This window comes from Perca flavescens, chromosome 20 (genome assembly GCF_004354835.1).
Source record: "Perca flavescens isolate YP-PL-M2 chromosome 20, PFLA_1.0, whole genome shotgun sequence".
In the NCBI taxonomy this organism is placed as follows: Eukaryota; Metazoa; Chordata; class Actinopteri; order Perciformes; family Percidae; genus Perca; species Perca flavescens.
Genome location: NC_041350.1, coordinates 13,826,806 through 13,840,428, shown reverse-complemented (window position 1 = coordinate 13,840,428; position 13,623 = coordinate 13,826,806). Strand labels below are relative to the sequence as shown.

General features: G+C 41.8%; 1 protein-coding gene across 1 annotated transcript; it reads right to left on the bottom strand.

Annotated features, from left to right (window-relative positions):
• Positions 1–1,306: 1,306 nt before the first annotated feature.
• Positions 1,307–10,555, bottom strand: thbs1a (thrombospondin 1a). The gene is made up of 22 exons (XM_028565734.1): positions 10,366–10,555; positions 10,179–10,262; positions 9,149–9,708; positions 8,976–9,054; positions 8,750–8,839; positions 8,541–8,650; positions 8,093–8,218; positions 7,543–7,639; positions 7,265–7,438; positions 6,994–7,170; positions 6,726–6,899; positions 6,358–6,638; positions 6,059–6,277; positions 5,848–5,955; positions 5,282–5,441; positions 5,061–5,179; positions 4,484–4,718; positions 4,101–4,328; positions 3,744–4,015; positions 3,550–3,647; positions 3,307–3,446; positions 1,307–3,209 (listed from the first exon to the last, which is right to left on the bottom strand). Exons 2-22 carry the CDS (start codon positions 10,240–10,242, stop codon positions 3,202–3,204), a joined length of 3,519 nt encoding a protein of 1,172 aa, XP_028421535.1. The 5' UTR covers positions 10,243–10,262; positions 10,366–10,555; the 3' UTR covers positions 1,307–3,201.
• Between the last annotated feature and the right edge of the window lie 3,068 nt (positions 10,556–13,623).

The window sequence follows — 13,623 nt, the reverse complement described above, 5'->3', positions numbered from 1 at the left end:
TAGTAGGATCTTCTTAAACAGGACCCTGTGTGACCTTTTTCCAGCTTAATTTCAGAATCATGCTTTTTGGTTTGTTTGGGAGATTTGTCGAGCTGTTGACAAGATTCCTATTTGCTCCTGCTTGCACAGTGTGAGTAGCAAGCCTGCACCTGGCTGATCTCGGCCCAGAGGTCCTGCCTTTCCTCTCTCCTGGCACTGGACACCTACAGGCCTGTTCGCCTCACTCTTCACCTCACCCACGCATTCTGACCCTGTCTAAACAGCAGGAGTTATCTCAAATTCCTCTGGACTGAAAACACGTCGGCCAGGTGAGCCTCCGAGGTCAAACCCCAACAAGAGCCCTGCTATGAGTGAAACCTGCAGCGCTATCTGTTCGGGAATCTTAACAGACACATCAGCACAGATCCAACAGAGCACACGCAAACACTTTACAGACTGACACCACTAGATTAGAATCATTTCATACCTTTGTAATAATTCCATAAATGCACATGCAGCATATGTATACGTTTTTGTCTGTTTTACAAAATACCGTATATTTAATTGACACGATATATCTTCAGTAGAGAAGATATGCCCGCTCATTTGGGGTAATGGAAACACAGTGAGCTCAGTGTGGTAAGAATGAGGTCACTTCTGAATGTAAAGAGACTTGTGGCATACTGAGACTGTCTGGGTTTTCTGGCACGGCCTTCACTAGTGCCTTAGATTACAGCTCTGTCAGGCCCTGTGAAACATCTACATTAGCAGTCTGAATTCTGCTTGCTGGTGATACACCGGTGCAGGCTCTTTCAGCAGAACAGTCAGCGAGCTGCAGACCCAGTCTATGGATACCTCATCTACTTTATCAAGTTTTATTGAGACATTTTTATGAAAAACTGTGGAATTTAAATACACATTCTTGCTGGCAAGAGTGGATCACAGCTGTAAGTTTATGTGCCCAAAGGGAGTGCATTTATCACTTTAGAGTGCAAAATTCATTATGCCTAAATTTCACATGGAGTGTCCTTTAAAGGAGTAAGGAGATGCCTCTGTAATGTGTAATCAGATCTATATGGATGAGCTGTGTAAGTGGGTTATACTTCATATTGCGTTTTCCTGCTGTTGACTCCCAAGGATACTCCCTTTCTCCAAGGCTTCATCGGACTCAAACTAATGGATTCCAGTCGCTTGACACAGCATGGCTCAGCTCCTTTTGCTTTTCTAGGTAGAAGACCTCAATCAGAGTAGACATGAAGTCTTAAAATCCCTGAGGAAGAAGTCTTGAGACTATTTGTTTGCCCAAAAAGACACCAACCGACCAAGATACTTTTTTTCCTGAAGTGTTTATTGTTCACTTGACATTACAAAATACCAGGTAGGAGTATAAACAGCACTTTGGGTAGACACTATAATACAAAGTTTATAGAAAAGCTTCACTAATAATTAAAAAAGACACAAACAAAAACCAAAACAACAAAGACATCCTCATAGCAGTGTGCAAATAAGTTTATACAGACAGAAACGCTTCCATATGAGGCTACGCTTCTAGATAAATTATTTAAATAGCATATATCTACACAAATGAAATAACCTCAACATAAAACCAACATAATAATTTATCAAAACAAATGCACAGAGAAAACATATAGCACAACAAAAGACATTTCTTTAATCCTTTACGTTCCTGTGGATTTTCACTCCTGTCCCATCCCGCTCCCACAAAAAACTCTTGTCCTGTCATATCCCGTGAAAATAGATTTTATTCATACTAGAACTGCATATAAAAACTGACCTATTGTTATTATGATTCCCATCCCGCTCGCTCTCGTTGACGTTTTTCCTGTCCAGTCCCTGTCATGTGATGAATAGTGAAATTGACTCCAATCCCGCGGGAATCCCACGGGAATCCAGTCAGCCTTTAATATACAGCATATAAATTATACTAGAGCCTTGCTAAAAAAAAAAAGAAGCCAACCAATCTATACTCTGTTGCTAAGACAAGTGATTATTGTGTCTTTCTGGCCTCATACAAAAAGAATTAATGAGGTAATATTTGTACATAAAGGGTTTCCTTTGATTTTTCCTATCCTGTTAGAAATGTACACACAAGCTCAGGCACACCAGTCATGCACACTGTGCAGAAGCAGAATATTTAGAGATACAGTAAGTGATGCCAATCTTTTACATTTTAACTGTTTTGGTCAAATGTATTGCCATATTTTGCCATTAGTGGATATTGATTTAAGTTAATTGTAATAAATTGCTGACAACATTTTAGGATGCAGAGACGAGCGAGAATTAAAGCCTCTATGATGAATACTTTTATACAAACAGCCATACTTACAATGATTTAATCATGACAGGAAATAGACTGGCCCCGCTGTTTACGTCCCTTGACACGTTCAGTAAAGATTAGAGATATTAACATAATATTTGCTAATAATTACTGTTCCAAAGCAGTGTTGAGTGCACCTGCTTTGGGGGTCCTGTGCTGTCCTGAATTTTGTGCTCTCCTCGTTTCTTCTTGTGCTCTTTCCTGAGAAGGCGAATGTTTTGGGCCAGCTCTAAGTCTCGGCTAAATACGAGACCTCGCAGACAGGTCTGCTTGGGGTGGAGTAAGGGGTTGTTAAAAGACTTCAAAACTAAACAATTGACGCGCTTGTCTTCATAACAATGTTGGGTGGCATACATACACAAACACACAAATAACATTCACTCTCTTTGATAGTAACAGGCAGTCCATACTGTCCATGGTCCCTCAACAGTTCCTTCAAGGGGTATATTTACCCTGGCCTAAGAAAGTTATCCTACTGCTTTCTTCATACTGAAACAAGCATCTTTGAGTCCACAGCAGATGTATATTAATGCTCAAAAATAAAAATAAAAAAACATGGAACACTCTTCCCTTTAGTCTCTCATCCACAGAGGAATACTGCCAACCGATAATCGTTCAGATGTGCAAAGCAATAAAATGACAAGGTGAGAGGGCCAATGTCTTCTGAGCAGAGCTGCGCTCACTATTTGAGTTACGTGCAGTGGTGCAGAATCATCATTGAACTTTCATTTGGCTTTAAGTCCTGAGGTCAGTTTACCTCATGTTAGCTCACTTCCTTGTCATTCCTCCCATGTGCAGTTGGCAAAAGAATAAGGTTAAAGAGAAATCAATCCAGTTCTCATATTATATATTCATACTGATGGACGGAAGGCTCTGTGGTCCAGTTATGTATCTGAAAGACATTTAAAAAAAGGAAACATGTTACAAATAAAGTCAAAGGTGATGAAACCAGTCTTTTTTAAATTTCAAACCATCGCTTATGTGCTTACCTCTGCATTCGTATTTGAGGTCTGAGAAGTAAACCATCTCCTGAGAGAAGACGTACAAGCCTAGTCGCCCACCAGCGTAGGTCTTGTCGTAAATGTTTCCAGAATCAGCCATGATTCTCTTGCCTTCATACATGACCACTCTAAAAAAGAAAACATAATCACTTGAGCTCATTGCCATTTTGATATAACTTATGCAGATTTGTAATTGAATGAAAGGGCATTCTTTTTAGGTTTTGAATTTACCTAATAAGACCAGTCTTGGGTCTGTGGGTCAGATGCCATCTGTAGGCGGTGAAGTCCTTCCAGCCAATGTTCTTGGGGTCGTGCCACAGAGTGCGCACCTGAAAAGGATAAGTCGCGATTGTTAAAATGAGAAAAGTGTCAAACATTGTCTAGAATGATGTCTTGAACCCTGAATCAATGTACTGTACTCTCACCTGTCCAGGGGTGTCTCCGGTGTGCCACAGGGCGTTCCTCAGATGCTCACCAGGCCCGGTGGTGGAGTTGACCACTTTGATTGACAGGCCAGAGTAGCCTTGAGCTCTTGTGGGTGTGTGAGACCAGTAGGTCTGTGTGATCTGTTTCCACATCACAGTGTAGAAGCGCGAGCTGGATTGGTAGCCAAACACGAACCCAGCGTAGTCGTCATCTCTGTCCGTGTTGATGAAGAACGTTCCACTGAAATCCACCGCGCTGAACTCATCGAAGCCTAAATTAAGATGAGAGATGGTTTAGAAATGGTTCTCTACCACTTTATGTTCATGCAGCGAAATGTCTGACTGTGTATTACGTACCAACAGCAATGCCAGGATCGCAGTTGACAGTCTGCACCAACTCCTTGCCCTGATGCCGGACCACCCAGTTGGGGTCAATCTGGGAGGTGCCCTTGGGGTCCAAAGGAACCATTTGGAATCTGCGGAAGTCTGTTTCACTGATGGCAAAGTTCTCTGGGCACACGTCATGGATGTCCAAAACATTGTCTTGGTCAAAATCATCTTTGCACACGTCACCACGGCCATCACCTGAGAGGAAAAAATAGACATTGGTCACAAAGATGGACAAGGAGCTACAAAACTAAGCCCAAAAGAAATCATTTAACTGAGGCACTATTTGTCCGGTAAATGGCGCCAATATTTCAAAAGACCACATATGACACAATGTTGAGAGACTGACTCACCATCAGAATCCAGCTGATCAGGGTTAAATGCCAGCCTACAGTTGTCTTTGTCATCAGGAATGCCATCGTTGTCATCGTCATGGTCACAGGCGTCACCCTTGCCATCCTTGTCGTGGTCTACCTGGTTGGCATTGGATATGTAGGGGCAGTTGTCCAGGTTGTTCTGGTGACCGTCCTCGTCAATGTCCTGGTTGTTGTCGCACTTGTCTCCTATGCGATCTGAGTCAGAGTCAATCTGTAGGAGAACAGAATTCCTTTATGATGAGATTTCCCACTCACACTATAAGAGTCTTGTCCTTACTTCAAATACCTCCCTTCACTGTTTTTTGCAAGCCTCAATATGAGAGGTTCTACTGATTTAAATGTAGCCCCTTGTTTTCAGGTATGCAAGCAATGTCCCCTCAGACACATTCACATTTGTTCCAAAGGTGGATGAATAGAGAAAGGGAGCATTGCACTCTTTTTCCTCAAAGCTGTCACATTCCTCTCTTTCATTAAAACTTCTACATAGTTACATGGCACATTGATCTATTTTACCCAGAATGGCTTGTAATGGAAAGATGAAATCTGATGTTACCTGATCAGGGTTGTGCTCCAGAGGGCAGTTGTCACAATGGTCTCCCACCCTGTCCCTGTCGGTATCTCTCTGGTCCACGTTGTAAACATATGGGCAGTTATCGTTCTCATTCAGAATGCCTGTTGAGTCAAAACATACTTATCTTAGCCTGTGCAAATGCTTTTTATGGCTAAGGAAAGGCATGAAAGATACCTTGGATGGATTTTGCAGAAACCACTTACCATCGCCATCAATGTCAACAGCACAGGCGTCACCCTCTCCGTTGTTGTCAGTGTCGGTTTGGTCAGTGTTAGCCTCGTACACACAGTTGTCACAGCGGTCGCCAATGTCATCTCTGTCTGCGTCATACTGGGCAGGGTTGTACACTTTTGGGCAGTTGTCCTAAATTCATAGAAAAATATCAAGAGCATAATTAAATTACTAAAATGGGTCATTACTCAAAGAAATTATATCTATAGAAACAAAACTGCTTTCAAGGCTTGTTTTTTTCTCTAACTTTTGCTGGAATGTGTTATTCCACTGCAAGCGATCTGGTAATTATTACCACAGCATTTTTTTTTTGCCCAACTTTCCAAATACACACTAAGAATTATGGGCAACAAGCCACATCATCCTCAATTCTGGCTTTATCATATGTTACATGTTTTCCACTCTCTGGTGAAAGCACACAAACATAGAGACTTTACATTCCTACTGCCCAAAGGAAGGATAGCTGCTGCTGATTGCTATGTCTGGTCTCTGCGAAAAGCACACTTTGGGGCTAAAATAAACTGCTTTGATGACTCACCCTATCATCGGGGATCCCATCATTGTCATCATCATGGTCACATTCATCACCCAGGCCATCTTTGTCATGATCTTCCTGGCCAGAGTTGGGAAGGTTGGGGCAGTTATCCTGTAAAGGAACAAAGGAGCGGTTAAGGAGGCAATCGTCATAATAATAGAGTGTGGATGGGTAATAATGCCTTTTTGTGTTTCTGTCCATGTGGGGTGGCTACCTTCTTGCAGTGGTAGGTGGCGTTCTCCACACAATGCAGGTTAGTGTTGGGCCATCCGTCCAGGTCACTATCCTCTCCGCAAATCCGGCCATTTCCGGCATATCCTGGCCTGCACTCGCAGCGGAACATGGATTCAGAGAAGACGCCCAAGTAGATGCAGTTTGCATTTTTATGGCAGTCGTGGCTACCATCTTGGCAAGGATTACGGGGTTTGCAAACCTAAAGAAAATTACAGAGAATTAAAAAAATGCAAGCAGCTAGTCTACTAGCCGCAGTAGTCAGTAAGTAATAACTCAAACCTGTTTTTTAGCAGTTGCCTGTTCCACTCCTTTTCCAAAGGGCTGAGGTCCTGAGAAACGTGTGGGGCAGGGCAGGCAGTTGTAGCCGGGTTCAGTGTTCTCACAGCGATGGACTCCATTATGTGTGTGACAAGCATCAGGGACCTCTTCACACTCGTCAATGTCTTTGCATGTGATGCCGTTCCCAACGTAGCCAAGTGGACACTTGCCGCACTGGAAAGAGCCATCGGGGAAGCTGGTGCATTTTGAGCCAGGGAAGCATGGGCTGGAGAGACAACCATCTGTAGAGAAAAATAATTTGTACTTTAAAAGAGTAATCTGTTGTGAATAATGACTTATTTAATATTTGTTCAATCTTAAATGCTTACCAATAGGACAGTCCTGTTTGTTGCACACTTGAGTCACAGTAGCATCTCCAACACAATCCTTTCCTCCATATTTGGGGACGGGGTCAGAGCAGAGACGTTTGCGGATCTGGACTCCTCCACCACAGGTAACAGTGCAGGTGTTCCATGGTGACCACGGTCCCCAACCTCCATTGACTAAAAAGTATCATAAAAACAACATTCAGCATGCCCCCCTCAATTCAGACACTCTTACATACTGTATATACTCTGCTACTGATATTCAACTCACTAGGACAGGGTGACTTTTGGCAGATCTCCGTTTGACGTCCTTCTCCCTGGCAGTCACTGCCACCCATCTGGGGTGTGGGGGAGTTGCAGAGGCGTATCCGGGTGATGACCCCCTCACCACAGGTCACAGAGCACGAAGACCAGGGAGACCAGTGGCTCCAACCACCATCCTGTTTGACTGTTACCAATGCATACACAATTAATTAATCATGCTCTGAAACAGAGAAAATGTATTGTCACAATTGCTGTGTTAAGACTGCTCAGTGACTTACAGCGTTTGTCACATTCCATGGGGTAGCAGTCACGGGTCTGGACAGAGGTGCCCTCACAGTTGCTGTTGATTCGGTCGCAGGAGCGTCCACGCTGCTGGATGCCCCGACCACAAGTCACCGAACAATGGGTCCAGTCAGACCAGGGGGACCATCCATCCTCTGCATAGTCGCTCGCTGTAGGCGGAGAAGACATAAAGTTACCTTGGGAAAAAGAAAATCGAGAAGGAAATAAAGAATATCAGCTGAAAAGTGCAGCAGATTTAAAAAAATAAGCTTACGTGTTCCACAGCGAGGGCAGCACTCTCCGTCGGGCACGGTGGCATTAGCACATGGGATCAGAGGGCAGGAGATTTTGCGACACACCGTAGCAGAGTTCTGGATAGAGGAACAGTTGAATTAGTACAAGAATAATGAATGAGCTGACTGGTTGACTGGCTACAGACAAAAACAGAGGCTTTGCAAGTGCTGTTCCAAGCCTAATCATTATATTTTACAGTGAGTGATCTTTATCAGGGACATGACACTCCTGCTGTGTTGATAGAAAACATAATCCTCCCCAACACTCTCCCACTAACACCTAACTAATTACACAACAACCTTCACTAGATGTTGCTGGTGGGGAAAAAGGCCCCATGCTGCTTTGTTGCTAGTCGAGAAAAAGTGTTGATGGCTTTCAGACAGAAGTGATGTGGTTATACAGGGAGGTGCTAACATAAACACTATTATCACTTCATTACAGCAGGGATACAGGAAACAGGGCAGCATCTTTCCTCAGCTGATTCCTGGCTTGTTTAAAGGTTGCATTCCAGCATCTGTGATGACACTTACCTGGCAGGTACACTCTGTGCAGCCATCCACGGTCCATTCATCTTTGTCGTTGTGAACGATGCCGTTGTGGATGCAAATTCCACTGTGGATGTTCATTTGAATTTTCAGCAGTGAACTCTCATGAGACTGGAGGAAAAAAGAGAGAGAGTTGCTCAGGATGGAAAACTTTCCCTTTGCCAAAGTTCCAATACAAATGAATCACTGACCGACACCATGATTAAGACATTGCTTGACTCTAGCGAAGCAGTGCAAATGCAACCGACAGCCAAACATATTTGTGTATTCACATGGGTCTCATTAAGGACTTGGCCAGGGACTGCCATTACAGCGACAAGTGGCTACGCACTGGGAATGCGTTAACTGAGAAGCGCAGGGGAAGTTGGAGACGAGAGGAAAAGAGGGAGTGAATGATGACAAAGAGCAGACCCTGATGGCCCTTGGAGCTTACCACTTTGCGGAGGTCATTCGACAGCTGTTTAACAACCACACCGAGTCCCTTGAGCTCCTTAAACATGCCGGTGATGTCCTCACAAGAGAAGCCGCAAACAGACTGCAGATCTGAATACAGGAGAGAAGAGTCCAATAAATGACTTCACCTCTTAAAGCTTACAACTGACCGATAGAACAGAGACACACTTCGGGGAGGAGAAGTCTCACCTTTGGCTTTGTGGCCGGTGTAATCAGTCCTAATAGCGGGGCTGGAGCCATTGACTGGGTTGTCAAGGGTCATGACATCAGTTAAAGTAGCTGCACAGGGGAATGGGGAGAGAAGACATATTATTTCTGTTCACTGGAGAACAATGTGGTATTCCATATTTTGCAGCCAAATAAGATCCACTCAGTTAAGGGCACATGATATATTTGATTTATTTTTCAGACTTACCTCCACTCTGGCATCCCTTATTTCTCAGTATGGCATCAAGAGTGGTCCCAAATACAAAGCGCACATTTTGAAGCACTCCCTGTAGGACAATACATTCCAGTTAAGAGACACTTGGATCTACTAAACCTTTATTTTCTTACATCAGATATTATGTGAGCTTGTGTAGACCTCACCTTGAATTTGTCCCTGACAGCTCCCTTTCCAATCCTGAGCCTGGCAATGTCTGCCACCTCTTGGGACAGAACTCTGTAGATTGGCACATCCATCTCTGATACATTGATCTCCTCACAGCCGACATAAAGCTGCACGCGGTCATCCTGAATGAACAGCGTGATGTTCTTCCAGTGCCCAGTGGCCAAATCAGCATCCTCGATGGACACGACCTGCTGCTGGTTCATGAAGGAGTGGACCACATCCAGAGTGTTCGCCTTTCCGTTGGAGATGATCTCCAAAACGGGTCCGGATCCGTCATTCTTCTCGATGGTCAAAAGGCTGCCCCTGGATTTTTTGAACTGCTTCAGGTTAACCAGGAGGAGGAAGCCCCTCTCAGCCTGGATGGAGTCAAGGAGGTCCCTGAAGGAGCTGTCGGGGACTGGGGGGATCAGGTCTGCATTGAGGAGCTTGTATGCAGGGCTGTAGGGATCTTCACCTTTGACTAAACTCACTCCATTGCCTCTCTTGTTTACCCGGGCCAGATCAAATAAGTCATACACACTGTTATCATCCCGATTCTCTGCGGTCAAAGAAAAGAAAGAGCATTGTTTAGTTTTTTTTTCTCTCATGACAGTGTGCATGAAAATGCATAAAAACAAAGAAACCCCAAAGTAATAAGTTTATATAAATACGTATATAAAGTATACTATATTTATTAGGACTATACAACAGCAAAACATTACAAGAATATAACTTTATTAATATACAGAATATTATTAAAATGTTAGTGTGTATCACAGTTACAGTCCCTGTAGGGATGATTTACATATGGAAATATGTTTTTTTTTTACAGGTAAAAAAAAACATATTTCCATATGTAAATCATCCCTACAAAGCGCACATTTTGAAGCACTCCCTGTAGGACAATACATTCCAGTTAAGAGACACTTGGATCTACTAAACCTTTATTTTCTTACATCAGATATTATGTGAGCTTGTGTAGACCTACAAAACAACAACCCACTATTAACAAACATTTTTCCATCTCACCTGCCAATCTTGCGCCTTCACAGCTCCAAAGCATCAACAGCAAAAAGATGCCACCGAGCATCATATCGAAATCTCGAGTGATTCCTATTGCAAGTGCAAGAATAACAGAACACGCCGTTACGGGACACATCCAGGCTACATTTTTTCAAAAAATAAATAATGATAAAAAATAATATAGTCTACAAACCTTTAAAATGAGAATCCCCTCTGAAAAAAAGATAAGAAAAAAGTCCTTGCTTGTCCGATTATGTATCCCGTTTCTCTTCCTGTATCTCTTTTACAGGCTCATTAGTTTTGTGTAGATCGCTGGAAAGTCTCTATGAGATCCTGTCCGGGATTTTTTCCGGTGCTTAGACTTATTCTACTGATTTATGCTACCGATACAAGAGCTATTTAAACAGTTTGAGGACATTCCTGAGGTCCCGCCTGAACCAATGGGACGGCTGCAGGAGAGAGGGACGGACTTGTTTTCTTACCTCACATCCAGTCAGAGTAACATCCGAGACGCACACACAGAGGGGAAAAATGCATTCCTGAGCTGGATTTCCATCACCGGACAAATATTTCATACACGCTCCGGAGCCAAGACTGGTCGTTTCCGGTCAAATAAAAGTGTAATTATTCGTCAAATAGTCTTAATTTTATAAAGCTGTCGTTTTCTAAAAAGAAAAAAGTATCTATTTATTTTTAGTATGATCCAAAGTAAGGATGCCAATTAATTCAGTCGACTGGTAGAACAAAAGTAGTTATGAGTGGATTTAAACATTTTATTAAACATTACATTTCATAATTAGAGTCATGTATTAATTCCAGCTCATATTTATGACATACAGCAGGCTATTTACTGGGTCATGGTGTGCTTCTCATTTTGCTATTCCTAGTCTGGCCGCCAGGGGACTCATTGAGTAATGAATGCAAGTGTGTGCTGGTCTTATTGACTGGGAGGTAGGATACTTGTCTCTGGGTTGCCTATACAGTTTAAAAACAGTTCAAGGAATGTATGTCCACAACAAGCATGTTTTTAAGCTTGAAACGTATTTATTCAGTACAAATACTAAACATAGGCCATACAATGCATTTATAATGGGGTGAGTGAATAATGTTTTGTATTGTTTGTTTTGTGTTAATAAAGGCTGGGCAATTAGCAGATACCTTTTTCAAGAGCGATGATTATAAGTGCATTGGAGTAAGTAGTAGTAATTTAATTGAAATACTGCCCATCTCTGCACATAGGCATGCATACTTGTGGATACAGAGGAAAGTTATAGAAAGAGAGTGAGTGTGTGACAGAGATGAAAGCCTTATGGAAAAACAGGGAAGCACAGAGTTGCCTACATGCTGTGATGACTTACACTCTAAAATAGAGGGACTGTCTAAAATAGATTAAATATTTGGACCTCTGATTGTGATGAGACACATCTGGATACTTGTTCTTCAGCCAGTGTATATATACCACAGGAACTTGGATTTTTTATGATATCTGTCACATATAGAATTTACAGCATGTAGTAAGCCTACTCACCTCAGTGAAACATAAACCTACAGGAAGTGATAAGGCGGTACTGATGCTTCACTGATCAAACTGTTCTTCAAATGGAAAATGGCTTCAGGGTTATGAAATGGGATGAAGGTGGGATAAGAGTCCTTGGTTTCATTGGAAAGATTTTTTTTTATTTTTTTATAGATATTATAGGCATGTGTGACTGTTCACATCCCTGTGGGCGTGACTGTGAGCTCACAGCGTGGGAGGTGTAACTGACAAGACTGTGTTGGAGGTTAAGAGACTTGCCAAGCTCTGATGAATACCCACCAAAGTGAGCCAAAACTACAGCAGAGACAGATAGCAAGTGTTTACTCGGAGTGCATTAGTTTCCGACTGGGGGGCGCTCACATTCACTTGTCAGTGAGTGGGATAGCTCATTTTTGTGTAATCGCAGAATTTCTTTGCTCCTTCCTGCATGGGCTCTAGATAAAACACCTACGAAGAGAAAATAATTTCCTCATGTTTTTAAATCTGTTTCTGTACTTTACCGGATAAGCTATATCCCAGAATATGTTTTATATTAATATAATAATACAAATCCATTCAAATACATTTCGGCCTGTCCCAGTTCACAAAAGCTTTTACATGTAATGTTTTAAACACCCAGCATTAAGAAGTCCGTTTAGAGATTTATTTTTTATTGACGCACTGACAAAACCACTTGAAAAAAGCCACTGAAAAAAAGTTATGTAGTCTACATGTAACCAGAGATGGGCACAAATACATCAAAAATGATCTTGAACTTGCTCGTCAAATGAATCAAAATAAAATATAAAATACTGGTATGAGAAAATGTATATAATTAAAATACAACTAATTTATAATTTGAAAATACAAAAATGCATTCTATACAAACTGATATCATTTAGGCATTTAGTAGCCTCAATATGGGTATGACCTTGAACGCCCTCTTAACCCCCCCCCCAACATTAAAAAGATGAGCTCTGCTGATTTCTAGTGATGTTAGATTCACAAATGAACTGGCAACAGGTATACAGCAAAACAAATCCAAAGAAATGACGCAGACAGCCCGGATATCAATGAAGGAAGAACTCTATGGCAACGCAGACAATCTAACAAACAACAGAGAGAGCTATGAGAGAGCTACACCTTATATATACATTGGTAAAGTGATGACTAATGGGCTGGCATGCATCTGAGCAGGCAGTTGAAAAGATCAGATACTTTAACATTGTATTTAATGTTGCTATTTTACATTGCCTCAGGCTTAAGCTGAACCAGCAACATGAAAGACAATTGTAAGGTTAGTGAGACTTTCAATAAAATATGAGTTCATATTTCTAGGAGGGGATTTGTGTTTGCATTCTTTTTCTTTTTATCATTCACATTTGTATTGCCTTTTATAGAAACAGAGACAAGAACAATAGTGATCTCTCTCTCTAAGCAAAAACGGGAGAGATAACAACAAATGAGCGGAAAAAAAGAAAAAAGGAAAAGAATAAATAAAATAAGAAATATACATACACAGGGTAAACATTGGTATAACTCGTCTCCATAACTTTCACATATCATCACACCAGTAGAACAAATTATGAGTATTCTACCAATATCATACAATACCAGTCATCTCTCACACATCTTAGTAGTGACTTATACATATATTAAAATAATTTAGTCAAATTCTCCCCCATTAAGTATGCAATATTGCATTCATGTAGGGGCCCCATATTTTCCAAAATACCTCCTGTCTGTTGTTCATGTTAAAAATTAATTGTTCATAGCTGGCCATTTTGGTCATTTCTCCACAACATTCATTGAAAGGGATGATGTGTTTTGTTTTCCAATGTCTTAGCACAATTCTACAACCTGTGGTAAGGGCCAGTCTGCACCACAGAGTCTGTTGAACTGACAGGCCCACCCCTGCTGGTATTATGTCTAATA

What these genes read in the sequence shown, in the direction of transcription:
- thbs1a (XM_028565734.1), bottom strand. Translation starts at nt 10,242, where the DNA reads ATGATGCTCGGTGGCATCTTTTTGCTGTTGATGCTTTGGAGCTGTGAA. An exon ending in CAAACAGGACTGTCCTATTG is followed by an intron (nt 6,639 to 6,725) that starts GTAAGCATTTAA and finishes TTTTCTCTACAG; the next exon opens with ATGGTTGTCTCTCCAGCCCA. An exon ending in CCCAAGACTGGTCTTATTAG is followed by an intron (nt 3,447 to 3,549) that starts GTAAATTCAAAA and finishes TTTCTTTTTTAG; the next exon opens with AGTGGTCATGTATGAAGGCA.